The sequence below is a fragment of the Mauremys mutica genome, chromosome 11 (assembly GCF_020497125.1).
Source record: "Mauremys mutica isolate MM-2020 ecotype Southern chromosome 11, ASM2049712v1, whole genome shotgun sequence".
NCBI lineage: Eukaryota > Metazoa > Chordata > Testudines > Geoemydidae > Mauremys > Mauremys mutica.
In genome coordinates, this window is record NC_059082.1 from 8,490,310 (window position 1) to 8,516,524 (window position 26,215).

Below are 26,215 nucleotides of genomic sequence, written 5' to 3' on the forward strand. Positions count from 1 at the left end.
AAAAAAAAGTATGTTTTAATGTCTCTTTTGTTTTAGACATTCCAAATGCAGTATACCACATCATGCTTTATGAGAAACCAGTATCTTCAAAAAGCCACAATCAAGGAAGAAGAACGTACTGGTTAAAAAAGTCATCTGGTTTAGAGGGAAAGTGACGGCAGCTATAAAAAATAAAAAAATAATATATAACAAATGGAAGAGAGGAAAAGTTGATAGTATTGAATAAAATCAGAAGCTAGGAACTGTAGAAAACTGACAAGGGAAGCAAAAGGACACAAGGAGAAATCTATAACCAGCAAAGTTAAGAATAGGTAGGTTTTTTTAAGTACATTAGGAACAAAAAGAATCATCACGATGGCATTGGTCTATTACTAAATGGAAATAGTAGAATTATTCTTAATAATACAGAAAAGACAGAAGTGTTCAACAAATACTTCTGTTCTGTATTGAGGGAAAAAAACAGGTGATGTAATATCATATGATAACTCTTCACATTCCACTAGTATCTCGGGACAATGTTAAACAGCAGCTCCTAAAGTTAGAGATTTTTTAAATCAGCTGATCCAGATAACTTGTACCCAAGAGTTTTAAATGAGCTAAGGAGCACTTTTCAATAAGGCTTAGAATACTGGAGAAGTTCTAGAAGACTGGAAGAAAGCTAATGTGTGAACAGAAAAGGGTAAATGGGATGACCCAATTAATTATAGGCCTGTCAGGGAAAGATAAGGGAATGGCTGATACAGGACTCAAAGAATGGGGGGCGGGATAGCTAAGTGGTTTGAGCATTGGCCTGCTAAACCCAGGGTTGTGAGCTCAATCCATGAGGGGGCCATTTAGGGATCTGGGGCAAAAATCTGTCTGGGGATTGGTCCTGCTTTGAGCAGGAGGTTGGACTAGATGACCTCCTGAGGTCCCTTCCAACCTTTTTAAAGAAAGAAAAAAAAATTACAGGAGGGTAATATACTTATACCGATCAACGAGGTTTATGGAAAATAGATCCAATCAAACTGACTTGAAACCTTTTTTTGATGATCTTACAAATTTGTTTGATACAGGCATTGATGTAATATGCTGAAGACTTCTGTAAGGCATTTGACTTGGTATCGCACAACATTTTGATTAAAAACTGGAATGATATAAAATTGCATTAAAATGGCACACATCTGGCTAACTCAAAATCTAATTGTTAATGGGGAATCATCAAAGTGATCTGTTCTTGGCCCTATACTACATAACATTTTTATCAATGACCTGGAAGAAAATGAATAAAATCATCACTGATAAAAGTTTGTAGGGGGAGTGAGAAATAATGAAGAAAACAGGTCATTGATCGAAGACCATCCGGATCCCTTGGTAAACTGGGCACAAGCAAACAATGTGTGTGTTAATAAGGCCAAATGGAAACATACATCTAGGAAAAAGAATATAAACCACCATTATAGGATGCAGGATTCATTCCTGGGAAGCAGTGACTCTGAAAAAGATTTGGGGATAATCAGCTGAACATATGTGATTCTGTGGCCAAAACAGCTAATATAACCCTTGGATGTGTGAGCAGAGTCAGGATGAGCTCTATCCTGACATCTGGTGGTGAATTATGGCGAGTGTGGAAAAGAATTTAAGGGGCTGATCTTGTTTGCATAGGCACACCCACCCCGCCTAGCATGAGCCCACGGCAGCCCAAAATGGTCACTTTGACAGCTGTAGGATCTCCAATTTCTCTGTTATTGGGGTAGGAGGAATAAAATGTTGTTACCCTGATTATGTTAATGAAGGACTATGAGATTGTTTTATGACAGAGGGTCTCACCATCAACTAAGTAGCACTCGCTAGACAAGGGACATGGGTTCCAAAACCCAGTGAATTGAAAGAGGCTGGGGATAAGTATTTATACCTGGTGGTGTGGGCCCCTTGTGTGAGCCTGAAACATCAATTGCACCACCTCCTTTCTCCATTGTTGAATGTCAGAGCTAATTTTGATTCTATTAAGAATCTAGTTACAGGCTATGGAGCTGAATTCACTTTGGGCTAATGGTGCACCAGCAGTGGGGCTCCCCTACTATGAGCTGAAATCACTAAAGAGCTAAAGTTACTAAGGGCTGAGATCACTGAGTGCTGTGCTAACTAGTGGAGGAGCCTGAAGCTATATTGCGGCACGGAGCAATTTGTAGGGACAGCTGGAGTGGCTCATGAGATGGCTGGTGGAGCAGAGCAGCTAGCAGAGCAGTTTGTGGGACAGTTGGAACAGCCCACAGAATGAGCGGAGCTGGGCAGTTTGCGGGGACGGCTGGAGGAGCAGAGTGGAGTGGCTGGTAGAGCAGAGCAGTTTGTGGTGAAGGCAGAAGCAGTCGGCCCTGGACCACATAAGGTGTCCCTTAATACCCTGGGCCTCCCCTTTCCACCCAGGCTGGGAGGGGTAAAACCCTGCAGATAGACTCTTGAACTCTGGGGCTGCACTGACCCGGGACAGAGACTTTTGGGTTGTGGGACTTTTTGGGACTGTGGGTGATTTTTGGGTTGCTGGACTCAAGAACCCAGGGGAAAGGACACAGCCCAATTTCCTGGGGTAGGTCTTTGCTCATGGTTTGGTCTATGAACTCTAGTTGAGGTGTTTTCCCAATTTGATGCTGATGTCATTTATCTCATGTTATTAAACGTTTTCTGCTACACCGAGACTCTGTGCTTGCGAGAAGGGAAGTATTGCCTCTTCAAGGCGCCCAGGGGTGTGTGTAAGATTTTCCCAGGTCACTGGGTGGGGGCTCGAGCTGGTTTTACATTATGTTGTAGGGAGGGGGTCCCTATGTACTGAACCCGGCCCTTGCTGCTATCAATTCGGCCTGGCAGAAGGGTTACAGATGCATAGATGGGAATCTTGAGTAGGTGTAGAGAGGTTATTTTACCTCTCTATTTGGCACAGGTGCAACTGCAATACTGTGCCCAGAAGATTAAATGCTGCAATGCCCAGAAGATTAAAAAGGGGCACTGTAGCAGGGTGCTTACCCTGCTCTTCCCTAAAGGGCTTAAAACAGCCCTGGGGGAAGGCTGTGGTGGGGAGCTGCTAAGCTGGGCTGATTGGGAAGTGGCTGCAGCTGGGCAATGCCCCAATCAAGCCACAGCTGGCCTGTATAAAGAGGCTGGGAGCCAGGAGCTCAGCAGTCTCTCTCTAGCTGTAGAGGGAGATGGGCCTGGCTGCAGGGAGCTAGAGCTAGAGCCAGGGTACTTAAGTGGCGCAGGGCTGGGGAAAGGCAGAGGAACTCAGCAGCTCCAGCCTGGAAAGCCCCAGGCTGTGGCCTAGCAGAAGGCAACAGGTACTGGGGGTTACAGAGGGCAGCCCAGGGGTAGGCAAAGTCAGCAGGTCCAAACCCAACCTTGCCAGTGATGAGTAGGTAGATACTGCAGTCTGCCCCAGGGCGTGGGGGCTAGATGATGACTGGCAGTAGCCTGATACTGAGGTGAGGTGGGGATAGTGGGTGGGGGTTCCCCAGGGAGGGGAGACCCTAAGACTGAGGGGATTACTGCCAGGGGGCAGCACCCCAGCTAACAGGGCACCGAAGTCCAGAGAGGGACACAGGGGCCAGAGGACAGGCGGATCACCGGCCTGCAGAGGGCACTCCGGAGCTGGAATGAGCTAATTCCCGGAAGTCATCAGCAGGAGGCACTGCAGGGGTGAGTCTGCTCCTCTACAGGCACCATTTTTTCTTTTTAGAGCAGAGATCTAAGACAGTTACTATCAAGAAGAAAATGTATAAATATTGACACTAATACATCCCTGTTAAGTAGCTGCTCCACAGGTATTGTTATTAAAGTTAATGGGAATACCAAAGATGGAGCAGCTACAGAGAGGTTGTTTATAAAATAGTTCATTTTAACTGACATGTAACAGAAATTGAATGATGGTTTAAATGAATAGGGCAACAGAAACCTAAGTTCAACTCCCAGCTCAGTCACAGACTTGCTGTGTGACTTCAAGTAAATCACTGAAATCTACTTTGTGTCCCAGTTCCTCAACAGCAGACCAACCTCACAAGAGTACTGTGAGGATAAATTCATTAATGTTTGAGATTCTCAGGTGTTACACAATGAGGGATATAGAGATATAGCGATATAGAGATAGAGATATATATAGGGAAGTAAGAGTAAGGAGATCAGAGTTAAACTAAGAAATGTGAGATTGAAATTGTAGAGAGGAAAGCTGTTCCAGTGGTTAAAGCTGTGGCCTACACTCAGGAGACCCAGATTTAATTAACCACTCTGCCATAGATTTCCTGCGTGATGCTGGGAAAGGCATGGCTCAGTTTCCTATATGTGACACGGAGAACATAAGAATGGTCATACTAGGTTATCTAGCCTAGTATCTCGTCTTCTGACAGTAGCCATTGCCAGGGGCTTCTGAGGGAATGAACAGAACAGGTAATCATCGAGTGATCCAGCCCATCGTCTACCTCCAGCTTCTGGCAATCAGAGTCCATGGACACACACAGCATAGGGCTGCATCCCTGACCATCTGGCTAACAGCCATTGATGGACTTATCCTCCAGGAACTTATCTAATGCTTTTTTGAACTCTGTTATAGTTTTGGCCTTCACAACATCCCTGACAACAAGTTTCACAGGTCGAGTGTGCGTTGTGTGAAGAACTACTTCCTTTTGTTTGTTTTAAACCTGCTAAACCCATTAATTTCATTAAGTGACCCCTGGTTTTTGTGTTCCGTGAAAGTGTAAATAGCACTTCATGACTGGTGTGGAGAAAGTGAATAAGGATTTTATAGACCTCTATCGTATCCCTTTCTACTCATCTTTTCCAAGCTGAAAAATCCCAGTGTTTTTTTCTCTCTCTTCATATGGAAGCTGTTCCATACCCTTAAATCATTCTGTTACCCTTTTCTGTACCTTTTCCAAATCTAAAATATCGCAGTATTCAAGCTATGGGTGTATCATGGATTTATATAGTGGCATTGTGATATTTTCTGTCTTATTATATATTCCTTTTCCTAATGATTCCTAACACTACCAGCTTTTTTGACGGCCAATGCACATTGATCAGATGTTTTCAGAGAAATATCAACAATGACTCTAAGATCTCTTTCTTGAGTGGTAACAGCTAATTTAGACCCATCATTTTGTATGCATAGTTGGTATTATGTTTTCCAACGTTCATTACTTTGCATTTATCAACAATGAATTTTATCTGGCATTTTGGTGCTCAGTCATGTAGTTTTGTGAAATCCCCTTAACTCTTCACAGTCAGCTTTGGACTTAATCTTGAGTAATTTTGTACAATCTGCAAATTTTGCCCACCTCATTGTTTACCCCTTTTCCAGATCATTCATGAATATGTTGAACAGGACTGGTCTCAGTACAGATCCCTGGAGGACACCACTATTTACCTCTCCCCATTTTGAAAACTATTTATTCCTACTCTTTGTTTTCTTTTAACCAGCTACTGATCCCTGAAAGGATCTTCCTTCTTACCCCATGACTGCTTACTTTGCTTAAGAGCCTTTGGAGAGGGACCTTGTCAAAGGCTTTCTGAAAATCCAAGTACACTATCCACCGGCATCACCCCTGTCCACATGTTTGCTGACCCCCTCAAAGAATTCTAATAGATTGAGGCATGACTTCCCTTTAAAAAGCCATATTGACTCTTCTCCAGCAAATCATGTACATTTATATGTCTGATAATTCTGTGCTTTACTATAATTTAAACCAATTTGCCTGGTACTGAAGCTAGACTTACCCATCTTATAATTGCCAGGATCACCTCTGGAGCCTTTTTAAAAATTGGTGTCACATTAGCTATCCTCCAGTCATCTGGTACAGAAGCTGATTTAAATGACAGGTTACATACCACAGTTAGTAGTTCTGCAATTTTACATTTGAGTTACTTCAGAATTCTTGAGTGAATACTATCTGGTCCTGGTGATTTATTTTTTAATGCATCTATCTGTTCCAAAACTGTCACCTCAATCTGGGACCGTTCCTCAGATTTGTCACCTAAAAAGAATGGCTCAGGTTTAAGAATGTCCTTTACATCCTCTGCAGTGAGGACCGATGCAAAGAATTTGTTTAGCTTCTCCGCAACAGCCCGAACTTCCTTGAGTGCTCCTTTAGCACCTCGATCCTCCAGTGGCCCCACCGATTGTTTGGCAGGCTTCCTGCTTCTGATACACTTAATTTTTTTCTGTTAGTTTTTGAGTCTTTGGCTAGTTGTTCTTTAGATTATTTTTTTTGGACTACTTTTCATTTCACTTGCCAGAGTTTATGGTCCTTTCTATTTTCCTCAGTAGGAGTTAACTTTCAATTTTTAAAGGATGCCTTCTTGCCTCTAACTGCTTCTTTTACTTGGCTGTTTAGCCCCAGCGGCACTTTTTTGGTCCTCTTATTGTGTTTTTAATTTGGGATACACATTTTATTTGATCCCAATAATTCCTTACCTCACTGGGCGTTATGTGGATAAATACACTGAAGATTGTGCGGCACGCGGATGCTAAGGTGATAGGGGCCAGACTTGCAGAGAAATACCTGCCACTCAAACTGTCTAGTTTTCTCTCGTTTGGCCTTCATTGATTAAAGTAAATTTTGTTCACAAAGTGGTTTAGTCTTTTATGAGGTCTACAGTCTTCTGTAAGAGAAGTAATCAGAAAAAGAAGTTTATCATATCAAACATGACCTATCCAGGTTCCCATGAATTAGACACCGAAAGAGCTCCTTACAGACGTTTCAGTACTAAGTGCCTATCTTGTAATTTCTAGATAGCTGTACAAATCTGCTCCTTGCATACACTTCTGATTCTTTGCTCAGTGACCATCTAAAACAATAATATAGGATAACTTTTCAGCCAGGCTCAAGGCCTGGCCTCCATTTCCCCCACAGCAGGCACAATTTCTTTCTGCAAAATGTGCAGGCATATTTTGCATCCTCAAATTATTTCTGTATGAAACTCTAAGTTACTTGCCCATTTACCTACCTTATTGTGAATGTAAGCGTGTCTACACAGCAAAGACAACCTGAGGCTGGCCTGTGCCGGCCAACTTGGGTTTGCAGGATTTGGGCTGTTTCATTGCTGTGTTTACTTCTGGGTTCAGGTTGGAGCCCTACCACCTTGCAGGATCCCAGAGCCTAGACTCAAGCTCGAAGTCTATACAGCAAATGAAACCACCTCGCAGCCCTAACCCCACAAGCCCACATTGATTGGCATGAGCCAGCTACGGGTGTCTGTCTGATGTGTAGACATACCCTAAAAGTACACATCATATAAGCCAACAAAATTCATAACACAGAAATTCACAGGGACTGAATGTAATGGCCACAAAACAGGAGACTCCAAGTTAACAGGTGAAAAAACGCAGTTTTCACTAAGTTTTAAATTCAATTTATGACAGCAATTAATTCAGTATAGGGCATTTCTTGAGCATCAGTGGATCTCAGCACTCCATGCCATCAATCCACCCACATGTTTTTTCATCACCAGGACAGCCTTATACCTAAACCATTCTGCATCAAATCTTAGAATCAAAGGACAGGAAGAGACCTCGAGAGGTCAGCTAGTCTAGTCCCCTGCACTCACGGCAGGGTAAGTATTATCTAGATCATCCCTGACAGGTGTTTGTCCAACCTGCTCTTAAAAATCTGCAATGATGGAGATTCCAACACCTCCCTGGGCAATTTATTCCAATGCTTAACCACCTTGACAGTTAGCAAGTTTTTCCTAATGTCCAACTTAAACCATCCTTGCTGCAATGTAAGCCCTTTGCTTCTTGTCCTATCCTCAGAGGTTGCTGCTTGTCCTATTCTCCTCCTTGTAACAACCTTTATGTTCTTGAAAACTTATGTCCCCTCTCAGACTTCTCTTCTCCAGACTAAACAAACCCAACTTTTTCAATCTTCCAACATAAGTCATGTTTTCTAGACCTTTAAATCCTTTTTATTGCTCTTCTCCGGACTTTCTCCAATTTGTCCAATTAAGGTCAAGATATACCACATCTACCACTTCCCGAAGGCTTATTACCCTGTCAAAAAAAGCTATTATGTTGGTCTAACACGATTTGTTATTGACAAATCCATGCTGACTGTTACTTATCACCTTATTATCTTCTAAGTGTTTGCAAATGATTAATTATTTGCTCCATTATCTTTCTGGGTACTCATCTGTAATTCCTCGGGTTGTCCTTATTTCCCTTTTTATAGATTGATATTATATTTACCCTTTTCCAGTCCTCTGGAATCTCTCCTGTCTTCCATGACTTTTTGAAGATAATCGCTAATGGCTCAGATAGTTCCTTAGTCAGATCCTTGAGTATTCTAGGATGTATTTCATCAGGCCCAGGTGATTTGAAGACATCTAGCTTGCTTAAGTAATTTTTATCTTGTTCTTTCCCTATTTTAGCCTCTGATCCTACCTCATTTTCACTGGCATTCACTACATTATTAGATGTCCAATTGCTACTAATAAAGAAATGTAATTCACTAAAGATCTGAAAGAAGAGAGTCATTAAAACTCAGGGTTGTGGGGTTGGTTTTTTGTTTTTAGAGATACACACAAGTCTCAGATTACCAGAAAAAAATCTCAATACTAAATTTCCTTTCATAGCTAAATCCTATTCCCAATTTGGCCACTGACTCGTTAGCCATAGGAACAAGTTAACCTCTCTGGTTACTTTCCTGACAATAAAATGGAGAATACTGAGCTTCATAAAGCACTTTGAGATTCCCCAGATGAAAACTATTACAAAGAGGCAACATATTGTTGAAATATGGCAAGCAATAGCATAAACTTTTCAGAAACTAGTTTGGGAAACATGATTTGTTTAAACAATCTGAGTCTTTTCTAAGTAAAGCCCCCTTGTGCATAGACTTTAAGTAAAGTTCAATCTACAATGGAGACACTTTGGTTTTTCCACTAGGTTTCACAATACCATGTTAAGCTAATGATTAACAAGTTAGTTTATCTACCTTGCTATTCTTCTAATAAGGCTGAACCAGTGTCTATCAATGAAACAGCCACAATTCAAACAAGCTTCTTTTAGCAGCAACCAAGTAACAGGAAGGTCTGGCTCAACTCTCATTGAAATTCATTAAACAAGGTGCTGTACCTTCTAATATCTGACAAGTGCACTATTTTAATGCCTGAAATAGATCTTCTGCAATTAACACTTTGAATAATGAGCTTTTCAATGATGCACTACTGGATATAAACTTAGCTACAAGGTCATACTTGCCAAGATTTGAACTGTGAATAATCAAGACAACAAGAGCAGAACCTTTTAAACGCCATCAAAATATCGTGAACTTTAGTGGGGTAGAGGGAAAAAAACAGGAAATTTTCCTCCTAAACTAAAATTTCTTCCTATTAGAGATAAATTGGTAAATATGACAATGTTGGTTAAATGTTGATTCTTAAATTGAAATGTATCAATAGTCCTGGATGATAAATGTAACTGATAATTCATATATTAACAGCCTGTCATTATGAATAAATTCAAACTCCCATATACAGTAATTACATTATTGAATTCTGCAAGAATGGTAGGCCAGGAAAAAAGATCTGATTTAATGTAGCTAAAAGAAAAATGACACATGCAAGGTACTTTTGACCACTGGTATGTACCTATTCTACTACTTAGATATTATTCGCAATGATTTAAAGATGACATCGCAAGCGAATAGTACAACCAGTTATTCTGGGGATTAATGGCACAATCTCCACCTGCCAAAAAAGTATGAAGGGTGGCATATAAAACTGACTGTTTCAAATTCCATTCAGAAATTCAATAGCATTGCCTATATTAGAACCAAATGACAACTAAACAAGGAATGCTAAACAAGGAATATTTAAAGATGATCCTTTTCTTCCTTTAAGTAAACATTAATAGGATTAATGGTGCATCTATATAATGATTAAGTGGAAGCTTTCACCTTATCTCAAAGTGTGCATAAAAAAGCGATGCCCATGCATGCTGAAAATTATTTTACAAAGATCAGTATTATGAACTAGGCTCAGATCACAATACAAAGAGGACTGCTAGTAAGCAGACTGTTCGTGGATAGAAACAGTAGTCCATCCATCTCACAATAATTACCACCACAATTAGCCCCTTTTGTGTAAGTCTATACATGGAAACTGAACTACACTTCTACCTCCAGAAATGGACCCCGGGGGGGGGGGGAGAGCTGAGGCATGTTTCTGGATGGTGCCTAGAAGCTTGCAACACTATTGCTGGGTCTGTAACCACTCAATGGGTAGAAGAATTACTGAATCATAGAAACTAGTGATTAGGATGACCAGAGAGAAAATGTGAAAAATCAGGACGGGAGTCGGGGGTAATAGGAGCCTATATAAGAAAAACCCTAAAATCGGAACTGTCCCTATAAAATCGGGACATCTGCTCACCTTACTAGTGATGGAAAGACATACTAAGACATGTAGCTAATTCAAGACTGTTTTCTAATTATAAATATTAGTGTTTCACAAGGCCTAGTTTCCAGCATCCCAAGCAATGTGACTTTCTTCACTTCTCTTGGAAGACGTTCATGTCACTGTCAGGTTAGGGTTTTTTGGGTTTTTTTTAATTTAATGGTTAGCCTAAAAATTATCGCTTCATTTCAGTCCATTATTCCTAGTTTGATACTCATTTGCTATCCCAAGTAATTCCTTGAAGTCATTGATGTTTACATGCAGCATATATTTGCAGATTTACAACCCCGGTTTGTCATTCAATTAGTAATAGTTTTTTTTCCTCCCCTATGCAACCCTTTAACCATTTTAGTAACTCTCTTTTCTGAACTTTCACCAGTTTTCTAGTCTCTGATAATGACATGCCTGCAACTGACAGAAATGTTCCAAGTGCAGTTGCACCAAAGCCCTAACAGAGGGGGACTATTAACTCCCTGCTATAGGATGGTAAATTTCTGAGTAGGAGGTCAAACTGCATTGATTTCTTTTGCAGCTATATCACATTCCACAATTTGTCAATATGGCAACTTGCACTGCTCTAGAGCCATTCAGTTTTTTTGTATAAAATTAGATGTATAGCTTTTATTGAAAATAACTAATACATTACCTGAAAATATTGCAGCCACAGATATGAAAACTTTGGGGGTCTGAACTGTGGTGAAAATCTAAGATAAACTGGGTGTGAATATTGAGACTGGGGCCCTGAGAGAGTTGAGTTAACAGCACATCTTGAGTACATAGGGTAGCCAAAGGCTCCCTAAAAAGGTCAGTAGAAAGAAGACCGCTACTGTGGTTCTTCAAGATGTACTATTCACATGAATTCCATGCCCCACTACTACAGAGTCCTGCTTCTCTGGAATTCTGCATTGATGAAAGAACTGAGGAATGGTTGGGCTCACTTTGCCATTTCTACCCCCCAGGGTATGGAAGGGACACAACATTCAGGATGCAGGTGTGACCCCTCAAATGACACCACTGGCCAAAAGAATCCAATCTTGGATGCATGTGCAGGAGGAGCGGAATCCACATAGACTATCAATCATTCAAAGTAGACCTGGTTATTACACTTTAAAATGGCATCTTTATTTATGAATGATTAAAAAAAAGTCTGGGTTTAATGGGTCAGTTTTTAAAAGCATGTTTCAATTCAGCATTTTTGAGAAATACCAGATAAATAGGATACTATGGTCTACTTATTTTTAATATATATCATTTGCTTTTAAACACAAGTGGATTCCACTCTTGTCAGCTACAATAGCCATTGACAAGGATCATGAGTTCCACACTACACCATATATTATATGGCTGTTTATAGGCCATCGTCTAAGTAAAGTCTGGGCTCAAAATATTAAACCCTCATTTGAGAAGTTGCAGAAATAACAAATCTTCTTCCTTTAAGATGTCCAGTCATACATCCAATAAGCCAGGTGACATCCTAGCACATAAAATGTATAAGAAAATTAATCTAATTCAATTCTTTCATTAGAGAAAAAACTAGTTTTCTCCTATCTATCATTTTCAACCTAAACGATTATTAAAATATACATGTTTAAGCAACTGGGTGTTATTCCAAATGATTTATGCATCCTGAAAGGAACTGTACATACCTCACTGAGGAGACCCTTAATCAAGAGTATGACAAGCACATGACAAAACAATGTAACCAATCCTGTACACTATTTTGTAATCTGAAATGTTAAACAATAACTTAGTTGGATCAGTAAAAAAAATCTGGTACAATGCCAGTTTTAATTTAATCTTTTCCTCAAATACTGCAGTTTGTGATTTCCTTTCCATCTACTCAGAACTAAGTGATTAACAGACTTAAAAAGATTATTCAAATTTGGATCTAAAAGCAAGTAATATCAAGTAGACTCTTCATACTGGAAAGTTAAATTATGATATGATATATAACATTTAATTCCTAGCATGATAGCAGGAATTTTCTGTAGTCAAATATGCAAGTGGTAAGAGTATTCATGATGCAAATATCTTAAAAATAAAATCCTCTAGCAATAATGGAAACAGATTTTGCTCTGGCTGTTATGAATGTTCAATATTTTTCATTATTCCAATTAAGTTTGCTTATAGTACATTGTAAAGGAGAGTGCAGTACAGTGCAAATGAAGGGTGTTTAAATGTTTCTGTAATTAGATTTTAAAACCTTCTTCTGATTTAAAAAAGGTATAAATAGCTCACAACCATATTAGCTAGTAAAGATAAGTTTAATGTGATCTTCATGAAAATGCTATGTCATCTACGAAGATAGCATGAGCCAATAATATGAAACCATAATAATTAAAGGTAATTTAAAATTAACTAATAATTGTAGAACATTCCTTGCAGATAGTGATTCCCCTTATGGAGTAAACTACCCCTTAGTGTTCCATTTAACAGGGACTTGCCCCACACCAGCATGGAATTTGGTATACTTTAATAAAAATGGTGTCTGTTCAGGTCTCAAATATTCAAAATTTTAAGATCTGGAGCAGACCTCTGGAAATTTGCCAGGTATACATCAAGCAATAAATACTTAAGGTAGGGATGGAAACCAAAACTAAATATTCAGCAAATTATTTAAGAGAGAGTATCATTTGTATTCAGAAAAATGTTCAGAAAGATTGGTCCTGTCACATTGATTACAAGGGTCAAAACAGTGTTAACCAAGGTCTAGGGTTTTGTACATAGAGACCTCAGCCTGCTTAGTACCATGGCAAACACACCATTAAAAATCCTTTCCCCCTTTTATTAAAGATAAAGGAAAATAGTTAAATATTTGAAATGTAAAGTATTAAAGTTTTTATTTTAACATCTCTTGTTCCCCTTCTCCATAGCTAAAGAGAATTTCTAGAAGGAAAACCCCTCTGTTTGACAGTCTCTTAGCTAGTATTGAAGATCCAAATAACTGTCTTTTTTGGGAAAAGAGAAGTAGTTAATTAAAATGGATTGCAGCTGCTGTTGTTGCTGCCATTAAAATCTGATTCCATTTTATCCCAGGTGGTGTTTAGGATTCAGCTGGACCTGGTAGAGATGGTGATGTTATCTGGGTCCCCCTCTCCCTGGCCTGTTCTGGTCAGAATATTTTGCAGGATTATGACAACAAAAGTTCAGGGTCCAAGAAGATGGTGGGGGTGGCAGCCATGATGGTGATGCTTGCTTAAGTAGCCTCCATCTGTTATTTCCCTCTCCCAAAAAGAGTCTTTAAGGACCCAAAAAGAGTGTAGTGGGTAGAACAGCTCCTCCCCTCACTATTTTGGCCACCAACTAGGCCTAGTTTCTGACACGCCAATTGGGTTCATTAATTTCCAGACCCACATTTTCCAGTGGGAGCTGCAATCGGCTGGATCTGTGGACACAGCAGGTAAACAAACTGGCCCGGCCCACCAGGGGCTTTCCCTAGACAAGCGGCATCCCAAGTTTGATAACTCAAGCATGATCTCAAAACAGTCCTTGAGTTATATCAGTACACCTTTTTGTTTGGACTAATTCCTTTTTTTCCAGTTTATAGCACTCTTCATTAAAAATAACTTGACCTACTTTTCATAAACAAACGTTCATAAACAGCCAAAAGTTATAGGTAAGGCTATGATTTAGTCATGGGTATTTTTAATAAAAGTCATGGACAGGTCACAGGCAATAAACAAAAATTGCCAGCATAGGCACCAGCTTCCTCCATGCCCGGGAGACGCTCAACATCCCTGCTCTGCCCCAGGCCCTGCTGCCACCTAACCCCGTTCCCCAAGCCACCACCCTCATCCTGCTTCTTCTTGCCCCCGCCCAGTTCTGCCCCCTCTCCTGAGCATGCCCCACCCCCACTCCTCCCAGAGCCTCCTGCACACCGTGAAACAGCTGATTGTGGTGGGAGGAAGGGGGAGGAGATGATCAGTGAGGCTGCCAGTGGGCAGGAAGTGCTGGGAGGGAGGGAGGGAGGGAGCTGGCTGCCAGTGGGTGCTAAGCACCCGCTAATTTCTTTCTGTGGGTGCTCCAGGACTGGAGCACTCACAGAGTCAGTGCCCTATGATTCATGGCTCGTGACCTGTCCATGACTTGTACTATAAATACCCCCTGACTAAATCTTAGCTGGGTGGCCACTGCTCTGGGAGCCCTGGGGGGAGCATGCTGCTGGGGGGCACCCTGGGGGGAGCTGCTGCCCTGGGGGGCCACTGCTTGGGAGGGGGGCCTGGTGGCCAGCAGCACCAGCTGCCGGGGTCATCAAGCAGTGGCTGCTTCAGCCATTGCCGGGGCCGCCCTATTTCCACTGCTCCAGCCACCCCCGGGACCGCTGCTGGGAGCCACCAAGCTGCGGCTGCTCTTAATGCCCCTAGGCAGTCCCTGGGACTAGCCCCAGCAGTGGATGATGCAGCTGGCCCCAGCCTGAGCAGCTGGCCCTGAGGCCAGCTGCTTGGGTGGCCCTTGGGGTCAGCCACACTGGCTGCTGTGGAAGTCATGGAGGTCATAGAAAGTCATAGAATCCTTGACTTCCATGACAGACATGGAGCCCTGGTTACAGACCCTATTGTCACAACAGTCCTGTACTGAATGCACCATCTAGTGCTCTTATCTCACTAGCATCTGAATCTCATTAGCATCTCACTAATATCATGGGAGGACAGAGAAGGAAAGAACAGTGTTGAAATCTGAACTCCGCTGTGAGTAATCTTACCATCCGTAGTGCTTTGTCAAGCAGGCTGACTACCAGCAAGAGATGCCATGGAAGCTAGACTTAGGAAACCAGAGATAACATAAGATGGATTAAGTTTTGTTATAGATATACTCTAATTATTGTATCTGTAATCATCAAAATTTAAAATACCCATTGTGACACTACACCCCATATTCTTCATAGTGGTATTATGATGATATGATTATGGCATAATTATGATGCATTTTGTACAAGAAGGGTCATGTAAGGTATCACTGGAAAAGTTATGATTTGCTGAATGATTATCCTATTTCTATGCATATATTTTTTGAATCTGAAGTTATGAATATTGACAATGCATCTGTATTTTACATGTAGTGACACCCACTAGGCAAGATGCTTCGAGTCTAAAGAGCTGGTTGTGAAGGGCCCATTCAGGGTAATGGGCCCTTAGGGAAAACAATAGGCCTTAGGAGAAGCTTATTCCCCGACCTGGTGAACCTTCCTGAGAACACTCCTGACAGCCTATGGATAATGGCTGCTGTGACTCTGCACGGGCATGTGACCAGCCCACATGACTCTGAACTCCATTTTGGGTACCTGTGGTTCCCGCCACATGCTAAAGCTATATAAGGCAGGGAGTGACCTCATCTGTTGTTCACTCTCCCACAACGGAACCCCTAAGAGAAGCTCTGAAAGAAAAGGACTTGGACCAAGGGTGAGGAGCCCAAGCTGCAAACCAAGTGCGGCTTGTGCCTTTGGAATCTGAAAGCCTGCTTATATCATCAGTCAGAGTGAGAGATTATTAATTCAAATCCTATCCCTCTAGTATGTTAAGCTTGGTTTGCGTTTTCTTTATTTACTAGGTAATATGCTTTGATCTGTTTGCTATCACTTAAAATCTTATTGTAGTTAATAAACTTGTTTTGTTTTCATCTAAACCCGTCGCACCCATACAGTCACACAGCATACTAAATTTTGAAGAGCATTTTAATATTTCTGAAGTCTTGAGTCCATATATATTTTCACTGCATTTTAGGATTCTTTCCATATGGCTTTTTAAAATATAAAAACTGGTTATAAATTAGTATTGGCACCTAACTCTCTCTTATCAATGGCTCAACTTCAACTTAATTGTTTTGTGTGTCTTGAATAGACAGTGCCACTGTTTAAGTATTTTAGGATGACCATGTACTATCATCTGCCAAGGTGTTTTATCTGAACGTATAGGTTTCCACTGAATTAAATACAGACAGTTTAGAATTTTGTAGATCAGAATACAAATACTAACAATATAGAATAGTGTTTGTGGAACAACAAAAAGCCAAAACAAAAAATCTTTCAAATGACAGTCCACAATCACTGACTCACTTATCTCTTTTACAATTATATTTAGGTCAATGTTTCCCAAACTTGGGATGCCGCTTGTCTAGGGAAAGCCCCTGGTGGGCCAGGCCAGTTTGTTTACCGGCCGTGTCCACAGATCCAGCCGATCGTGGCTCACTGCTCCAGGCCAGTGGGAGCTGCTGGAAGCGGCGGCCAGTATGTCCCTCGGCCCACGCTGCTTCCCGCAGCTCCCATTCACCTGGAGCAGCAAACTCTGGCCAGTGGGAGCTGTGATCAGCTGGATCTGCGGACACGGCAGGTAAACAAACTGGCCCGGCCCACCAGGGGCTTTCCCTAGACAAGCGGCATCCCAAGTTTGGGAAACACTGATTTAGAGGAACAACTTATCCTGTCTATGGATTCTAAATGACTTAGCAGCAGATGCTGTTAATTCATTCTCCAGCAGTCATTCTTCCCTCTGAAAGTTTTTCTGCTTCCAGTAAAAACAAGTTCGAGTAACAAGCCAAGGAAGCTGAAGGTAAGGTGCAAATCAGTGTAATCCCAAATACTATATAAAATATTGCTCATCCTGCAGAAGACAATACAATTCAAAGACAAACTTGACATTTCTATTTTTTTGCTTTTAAATTAGAAATAGTACTTTAAAACAGAGGGGTGGAATTAATATCTATCTAGGCACACAGACATGCCCTCAAAAGCATTCAAAATGTGCATGAACTATAAGAAAAAGCATCTTAATTCCTTTAAAACCAAGTAAATGTGAAAATTCTGTTCTCTTTAAATTGAAGACAAAAATACAAAAATTAGCTTCATGTCAAAGGTGCAGCTACTCTATCTTTTATCTCTACAAACATTAGTCCAGCTGCTGGTTAGGACAAGCAGAAACTGTAGCTTCAAATTATCTGGAGGCAAATAAATTAAAATGTGATTTGTCCAAACATGAAACAACAACATGAAAAGAGTGTGCTGTATTTTTCATCAGCCTAGAGCTGTTTTTTTTTTAAAATCTATTCTACGTCTGGCAATTCTCCAGAAATCAGGCATCAGGTAATACAAAATGACATTATCTAACTGGCAACAAAGAAACTTTTTTCTAATGGTGTCAGCTTTCCTAAAATCACAAATGATCTGTCATTTTAAAAAAAACATGTCAACGTTACTTAGTCATCACAATGCCAAAAGAAATAATTTGCGCAATGCCAACAGAAAATGAACGTGCTCTCTCCATCTTTTACTTTTAAAGTGGATAAATACAACGTGATTTTATGGGAAGATTCGAAAGTTAATAAAAGACCATAGTTCATATTTAAGATCATAATGAATGAACTGTCTTTCAGGCTCTGGATATTTGTAAATGTCCGACAAACCTATTCACAAACACACAAAAGAGATGTAGTTTCTCTTTTTCCAAAATATTTTTAAGTTTTGTCATTGTGAAAAAATTTTCACATTTCTTTGAAACTATTCCCCCCTCCTCTAACGTCATATGGAAAAAAATGTTTTGTGATTTGGGATATTATTGCAATAGACATCACTGGAAAAAAATAAAAATTAAACAACACAAAAAACAGTTTGGAGAGTACTGAATGTACAAGCTACTTCCTACTGAATTATGTTCTAAAGCCCTCTTTGATTTGGCCTGGTTTTATCTCATTCCAGGTAAACTTCTCTTAGCATACCAATTATGAACAGCTGGTCCATAATTGCCAATATATATTGGAAATCTCAAAAAAAATTTCATCTTGCACACAAAACTACTTTTATATAATTCTTTAGTGAATCAAGACAGATTGGGCTTCTCTCCAAGTTAATCAGAAAGCCTTCATGCTTCCAGGGCAACATACCCATAGATTCACTGTTTGTCACTTCATTCTTGCTTCTGATAACTATTGACACTATACTTTCTCAGAAAGGTGCTAAAAAGTAAGAATGCTGATTGTATGAACATTATATTAATATTTTAGTCTCAGTTATGTAATTATGTTTTCTACAATTTGATGCAAAAGTTTTTGCAAAGTTTCCTTCTCAACATTTTCATCTTTTTCTTTCTTTCATACCCCAAAATTGTATCAAATTTTGTCATTTTTCCTTTGGATTATTCTTCAGCAGTTATTCACTTAAAAGACAGTAGTCTTCTTAACATTAAAAAAAGGTAACAAACTAATATATGATTATTATACACCTCTTGAAAATTACTTTTATATTCTGCAAAAATAATCATTTGATGTAGTCATTTCCCCCCTAATATTATGCATATATCCAATATTACCAAGTAGTTCCGTTTAGGACAACCTATAACTGAGTGTAAAAATACATTTAGCTACCCAGCTGGCTACACAATGTTGGAACTGAGCCAGCAATATCTATAAGACGACGTTATTCCTCTGTTCCATTCTGTCAGATTCGTTTCCTTTCTATTATGATTGTATCATAAGGTCAGCACTGTAATACTGAGTCTTTTTTAAGAAGTCTTTAAAGCAATCACAATCATTGTTTGCTTTAATAGACTAGTATAATATGTCAATGCTGAAATCAAATCAGAACAATAAATACTGTTAACATGAGGGTTGAAGCTACTAAATTAAGCTACTGGAACAAGTTAAATTTGTATGAAAGGCAATTTTTTGTTCACTTTATTAGTATCTTCAAAAGCTACAAGTTATTCTTAGACTATCCCTTTTTACTTATTTGTATTTTTAAAGAATGATCAGGACTGATACTATTTTCACAAGCAGTCAATGGTGTGAAAGACAATGTTTTATTTCCAGGTCTGGACTTTAATCTTCAACCCTGCTGCAGTAAACCACACATGTTGTCTAACAGAATGCCAGGAATGAACTAGAGATGGGATTTTACGTTAATAATCCCAGTTGGTTGGACAGCTGGTCCACTTATTTTTAATCTTTGTTCGCTGACAATGAGACTTGTTCAGTGATGGCCGGCAATATCTGAAGTGAATAGGCAAAAGTGACAGATAATGGAATCCAAATCAGAAAAAGTTTACAGCAGTATGCAAAGACCACACTGAATCTGACTCTAAATAGGATTAATAGTCTCCATAGATTCCAGAGTTTAAGGCCAGAAGACCATTAGAACATCCGATCTGATTTCCTGTACACCACAAGTCATTAAATTTCACCAATTTACCCCTGTTTGAGTCAAATAACTTGTGTTTGATCATACTATGTCTTCCAGAAAGGCATCCAGTCTTGATTTGAATATGTCAAGAGATGGAAAATTAATCACGGCACTTGGCAGTTTGTCCTAATATTTTAATCACTCTCACTTGTAAAAAATCGTACCTTATTTCTCATTTGAATTTTTCGGGCTTCAGCTTCCAGCCATTGGTTCTTATTACACCTTTTTCCACTCGATTAAGAAGCTCTTCAGTACTGAGTGTTTTCCTCTCCATGAAAGTACTTGTACACAGTAATAAAGCCACCTCTCAATCTTCTTGTTAATAAACTAAGCAGATTGAGGCAGAAGACTGGAGTTGTGATGCAGTTACCTAACTTTGTAAGCAGAGCTGTGTGAGCACGAAGATTTTTGACCAATGAGGTGTTTCTGTGCTTCAGCCCCAGGCAGGGGGCCTGTAACCTGAACCCCACCACCCACGGCTGAAGCCCTCAGGCTTTAGCCCATGGTGGTGGGGCTTGGGCTTCAGCCCTGGACCCCAGCAAGTCTAAACCAGCCTTGGCAACCCCATTAAAATGGGTCCCGACCCACTTTGGGGTCCCGACCCACAGTTTGAGAACCGCTGTATTAGTCAAATATAATTTCTACAACATTACACATAATATTCTGTTTTATTTGCCTGGTGTTCTCCAAAGCACTGTGTCAGATCAATATGGAGATAAATTTGCTTGATAGTACAAAGAGTCTGCAACTGTAGAAATGTAACCTGAAATATTTACATACTGCATTTCAGGAATTTGTTCAGTGGCACAGTGTTCCAGTAATGACAAGAAATAGGGGTCAACAGCAAAGTTTTGGTATCTATAGACAGGTAATGTGGACTTTCCCATTGCTGCTGCCACTTCTTGGTACCTGCATTCCCGCCTGCCGCCACCCTCCCCATCCCCCCCCCGCAAAAAAAGAGAGAGAAAAGCGCTTCTGGACTATGATTTACAAAAAGGGAATGTTTCTGTAACAATTTTTCTCCCCTTTACTTATATTACTTCCTCCCTATCTGGGATTTTTTTCTCTCTTTCTCTTCCTCCCAGGCTACTCAGCCTCCTGTCATTCCCATTCTTCAGCCATTCTGTTTTATGCTAGTGTTTTTAAGAACTAATATGTCAGAGCTTGGTGGAATAACAATATTTGATAGGACTACATGACATGCTCAAGGGAGATACACATCATAATACTAAAAGGAATCTGGGTTGAGTATCCATGGTGCAATCCCAGAGTAGAAAGCACTTAGAATCATAGGACTGGAAGGTGCCCCGAGAGGCCTTCAAGTCCAGCCTCCTGCATTCAAGGCAGGATTAAGTATTATCTAGACCAGTGTTTCCCAAACATGGGACACCACTTGTGTAGGGAAAGCCCCTGGTGGACCGGGCTGGTTTGTTTACCGGGCACGTCTACAGGTCCGGCCGATCGTGGCTCCTACTGGCGGTGGTTCGCTGCTCCAGGCCAATGGGGGCTGCTGGAAGCAGTGGCCAGTACATCCCTTGGCCCGCGCCACTTCCAGCAGCTCCCATTGGCCTGGAGCAGCGAACCGCGGTCAGTGGGACCCGCGATCGGCCAGACCTGTGGACAGGGCAGGTAAACAAACGGGCCCGGCCCACTAAGGGCTTTCCCTAAACAAGCGGCGTCCCAAGTTTAGGGAACACTGATCTAGACCATCCCTGACAGGTCATTGTCTAACCTGCTCTTAAAAAAACTCTCTGATGATGAAGATTCCACAAGCAGCTTAGGCAATTTATTCCAGTGCTTAACACCTTGACAGTTAGGAAGTTTTTCCTAATGTCCAGACTAAACCTCCCTTGCTTCAATTTAAGGCCATTGCTTCTTGTCCTATCCTCAGGGGTTAATGAGAACAATTTTTCTCCCTCCTCCTTGTAACGTGTGCATAAACTACATACTATAAATCAGCCATCAAAAAAAGGAAGCTACTGACATATTCCTTATAGCTCTAAATTATAAACAATAGTCTTTTATATAACAAAATATGCTTTAACTACAAAGCCAAGAACTCCCTACCTACACACCTAATATGCACCTACTGTGCAAAACATTTCATTGCAGAGATACCAACTATGTTAGTGAACTAAAAAAATGACACACAGCTTGTAAAGCTATTTAAAAATACACTCTTGTCCAACTTTGGCAGCATGCACGAAGCTCTACTTTCAGAGAAAAATAAATTTCAACAGAAAATTAGTCAACACAACTGAATGTATTAGTTTTATGGCTATTTAACAGCTATGAGTAAATCAGGAGGGTAACAGAAAATGTGGACTGACTCCCAACCCATAGAATCTCAGTGAAATCAATGGGCTATAAATCATCAAAGAATTTGGCCACTATGTACAAAGAAGATGCTACAACTTATTGCATGACATGAATTCCATTATGAGTACATATATGTAGGAATTCATCACAGCTACAGTGCACCCTGGAAGAAACTTGCAACTAAAGAAAGGAGTTTACAAATATGAAGAATATGAACAGAACTTTTAGAGGGCTCCCCTTTCAGGCATTGTTTTCTTTTCATTTCTGATTGAAGCTGCATTTTCATACTATTCAAACAATGAGTAAAAATTGACTCTGTCCTTCTTTTTGAAATACTGTGAGGCTTCTCTTCTGATATATTTCATTGGCTGTTTCAAGCCTTATCACCTTTTATGCAGATTATATTAGTTGACATAAGCTATCACTCGTTCTCTGACTCCTTGTTTCATTTATCTCTCACCTTATGTAGCATCTCTGAATAGATATGATGGAAAACCTATTGCTTGGCACACACAAAACAAGACTGGACATAACCAGTAAGTATTCAAAAGAGGGAACAATCCAACACTGGAAGGGAAACAGAACTAGTGTACTCAAGGTCTTTTCTATTTTCTGATTTTTTTTTGGCAGAGATTACATAATTTTTGAAAAGGTAGGGCTTTTAAATATTTGTCTACACAAATATTTAGTTCACAGCAAGCAGAGGAGTGAATTTACCCCACACTAGCCTGCTGCAGACTAACTCTCCCCATGGATCCCGATGACACATTAATGGATCATTAATGCACTTGTGTCTACTCCTGTTTCAAAGAGGACTAGACCAAAGTGCATTAACAAACTATTAATGCACTTCAGAGCTTGGTCCACAGCAGGCTGTGTGGCGCAGATTCACACCCTAGCTTGCCATGAATTAACTGTTCATGAAGGCAAGCCCTTCAGAATTTTTCCCATCAACTTCACCCAAATGCAAAAAGACTATGGAATTCCTTCAAGTACCCTCAAAATATGGCAAAAGCATACTATCATCACATAAAAAGGTAAAGAACTTAATTTCAGTGAGTGTGTTGGTTACCTGTATCTAGGGACAAAAATCATAACAAAAAACAAAACAAAACAAAACGAGGCTGGTAAAAACAGGAACACTACACCTAGCTTCTTCCCTAGCTTTTGGCTTGTAACAGTGTTTCCACACCAACTCCTCTGTTCTCTACAGTGTTACACTTGTCCTCAGGCACACTCTTCATCTAGCTGTGGAGGTACATCTGCTTGTTTATGCTGCAGGCTTTGCATGTGCGGATGAGATCTGCATACTGCACTCAAAAGCCATGACCTTACAAACAAGTATCTTTTAGTGCACATGCTGTTTTTCATCGTAAGAGAATAGATACTCGTAGTTCTTCATAATCGAAGAGTGACCCAACGTAAAATGTATATTTCTCTTTCTACACACTAAATATTAGATTCAGAGCAGTGGCTTCTTTGCACTATTTTAGGAAATTGCATATATGTGCACATCAGCTTGCTTCCAGTTAGCATAACAATAAGATATAGCTACTTTTTTCCCTTTCAGCAACAGCAGTGACAACCCACAAGATAGTAGGTTTGCATCATGTATTATTTCTATCAAAAAATCATTAATGCCATGCAAAATCACAGGAAAATTTCCCATTACATAAGAGCTAAAATAACTTACACAAACATCAAGGTCACCTTGATTTATTTCAGACCAGGAAACAATGGTCCTGTGATCATTATTCTAGTATAGCAACATTGTATAAATTAAACCAGGGGTCGGCAACCTTTGGCAAGCGGCTCGCTAGGGTAAGCACTCTGGCGGGCCAGGCCAGTTTGTTTACCTACCGCATCCGCAGATTCGGCCAATCACGACTCCCCCTGGCCACGGTTCCCCGCTCCAGGCCAATAGGGGCAGCGGGAAGCGGCAGCCAGCACATCCCTTGGCCCACGCCGCTTCCCACCGCCCCCATTGTCCTGGGATGGCAATTGGCCGAATCTGCGGAGGCGGCAGGTAAACAAACTGGCCTGGCCCGCCAGGGTGCTCACCCTGGCGAGCCGCGTGCCAAAGGTTGTCGACCCCTGAATTAAACTATACCAGTGAATGTAGATATACATTTTTGTGAAAGAGATTGTTGTACTTTTTCATAGTTATTAAACATCCATGCAGAATGTCCAAGATAAACAGATCTAGTTTATACTTCAGAGTAAAGAAGAAGAAAACAAGGAAAGAAGACATGGGACCAACTAAACACTGAAGATGGAGCAAAGATTAAAGTTTATCTAGACATCCCAAAACCTAAACAAATACTGTACCTGAGTTTTTAATTAGGCTAATGAAGAGCATAGCCACAAGGGAAACTGTCTGAAAAAAAGAATTTGTGGGATTCCACAGAAGATATTCCTTTTTCTTTTTATGAGACTAGAAAACAATATTAATATCATATGCTTTTATATAAAGATTTTTTTCCCCTTTAGGTGAAGCCATAAGTATTCCAAGGCTGGAGACTGGATAAACAAACAAAGCTTACTTTCCCTTTTCCCATATGTGGCAGTGGCAAAAGCCACCCACAAATTAATAGAAGATTTACAACTCAGTTGTAATACCATTCAAGTGAGACCACTAAGCAGAAGAATATTTTTAGTGCAAGCCAGTGGTTTCACCCTGGGCAGCTTCAGCATGAAACAGCTCCAGGTAGTTGGAGGTACGGTGGTTGCAGCTACAGGTGATCACCAGTGTCATTCCATTTGCAACACTGGGAGCAAACCAACAACTAATAATGGGAAACTATGTTCCCAGAACTCTTCTTTTCCTTAGCCAGTCAATGATTGGCTCTCATGAAACAGGAAACTGCTATATGCCAATCACTACAGAGGCAGCACTCCATAGTCCTGCGCAGAGAGCAATCAGTGACTACTTTCAAGCCTCCTATCTTCTATTCTTACTCTCTCTCTAAGCTGTTGCCCACTGAGTGTCTGTTGTCACAGTCTAGACCAGGGGTCGGCAAGCTTTCACAAGTGCTGTGCCGAGTCTTCATTTATTCACTCTAATTTAAGGTTCCACGTGCTGGTAATACATTTTAACATTTTTTTAGAAGGTGTCTCTCTATAAGTCTATATATTATATACTAAACTACCGTTGTATGTAAAGTAAACAAGGTTTTCAAAATGTTTAAGAAGCTTCATTTAAAATTAAATTAAAAGGCTGATCTTACGCCGCTAGCCTGCTCAGCCCGCTGCCAGCCTGGGGTTTCCGTTCACCTAGGCCGGCAGCGGGCTGGCTGAGCGGGGCCGGTGGCCAGGACCCCAGCTGACAAGGGGCCGGCAGCCAGAACCCCAGACCAGCAGCGGGTTGAGCACGGCCAGGACCCCAGACCAGCTGCGGGCTGAGCGGGGTTCCGGCCGCTGGCTCCTGCCAGCCAGGGTCCCGGCTGCCGGCCCCGCTCAGCCCACTGCTGGTCTAGGGTCCCGGCCCTGCCCACAGAGTGGGTACTTACCTTCTCCCTGGTTCTGGCCCATTCTCTTCCTCTCTCTCTGCACTGAGCTCAGGGTGTGGGGGCACAGAGCACAGGGCTGGGGGTGAAGTAGCAGGCTGGGGGTTGGGATGCAGGGTCTGGCCAGGAGCTAGAATGAGGAAGGGGGCTCAGAGTTGGGGCAGGAGGTTTGGGTGTGGAGCGCTTACCTGGGCAGCTCCCATTTGGTGTGAGGGGTGGGGATGTGGGGTGGGGGTTCGCAAGAGTCAGGGCAGGGTATGTGTGGGGAGGGTGCAGGAGTCAGGGCAGAGGGCGTGTGCAGGAGGCAGGGTATTCTAGGCAGGGTGGGGGGGGCTGGGTATGTGTAGGGAGTGCAGAAGTCAGGGCAGGGTGTGTGTGAGGCGGGTGCAGGAGTCAGGGCATGGGGGGGCCGGGTATGTATGTGTGGGGGGTGCCAGAGTCAAGGCTGGGGTCATGGGGAGGGTGCTGGGGGGCTGTGGTGTGGGCTAGGAGCAGGGGGGTGCTCCCAGCCCCCTGCCCTGAGCAGCTCAGGGCAAGGCTGGAGGGATACACCCTGATTCCACACACCCCTTCCCCAAGGCCCCGCTCCTGCCTCTTCTCCACCTCCTTCCGGGTCTGAGCAGCAAGGGCGCTGGGGCTCCTCTTCTCCCCTCCCTCACAAGGGCCATCGGCAGCAGGGAGGGAGAGGAGGCGGGGCACGACACAGCACACTAGGGGAAGAGGTGGGGGAGGGGAAGCTTGGCAGCCGGCAGAGCCTGCCCTACAGCAGCAGCTGGCAGGACCAAGCTTGCTTCTGCCCCCTGCCCCCACC

At 41.5% G+C, this 26,215-nt stretch overlaps 1 protein-coding gene and 1 long non-coding RNA gene across 12 annotated transcripts in view; one reads left to right on the top strand and one right to left on the bottom strand.

Moving 5' to 3' along the window:
• The window catches only part of MEF2A (myocyte enhancer factor 2A), a 206,968-nt gene that overhangs the window by 54,336 nt on the left and 126,417 nt on the right, over positions 1-26,215 (bottom strand). Inside the window, exon 1 of one of the 10 annotated variants that reach the window (XM_044979550.1) lies at positions 15,116-15,229. The exons of the other annotated variants lie outside the window; for them this stretch is intronic. Within the exon in view, the coding sequence (XP_044835485.1) occupies positions 15,116-15,118 (3 nt within the window). The 5' untranslated portion in view covers positions 15,119-15,229. Of the gene's footprint in view, positions 1-15,115; positions 15,230-26,215 lie in introns of those variants that run through there. 10 annotated transcript variants of the gene reach the window in all.
• The window catches only part of LOC123343941, a 54,731-nt gene continuing 43,497 nt past the window's right edge, over positions 14,982-26,215 (top strand). The window contains exon 1 of one of the 2 annotated variants that reach the window (XR_006572409.1): positions 14,982-15,101. This is a non-coding gene — a long non-coding RNA (uncharacterized LOC123343941). The remainder of the gene's footprint in view (positions 15,102-26,215) is intronic. The other variant, XR_006572408.1, reaches the window with a different exon arrangement.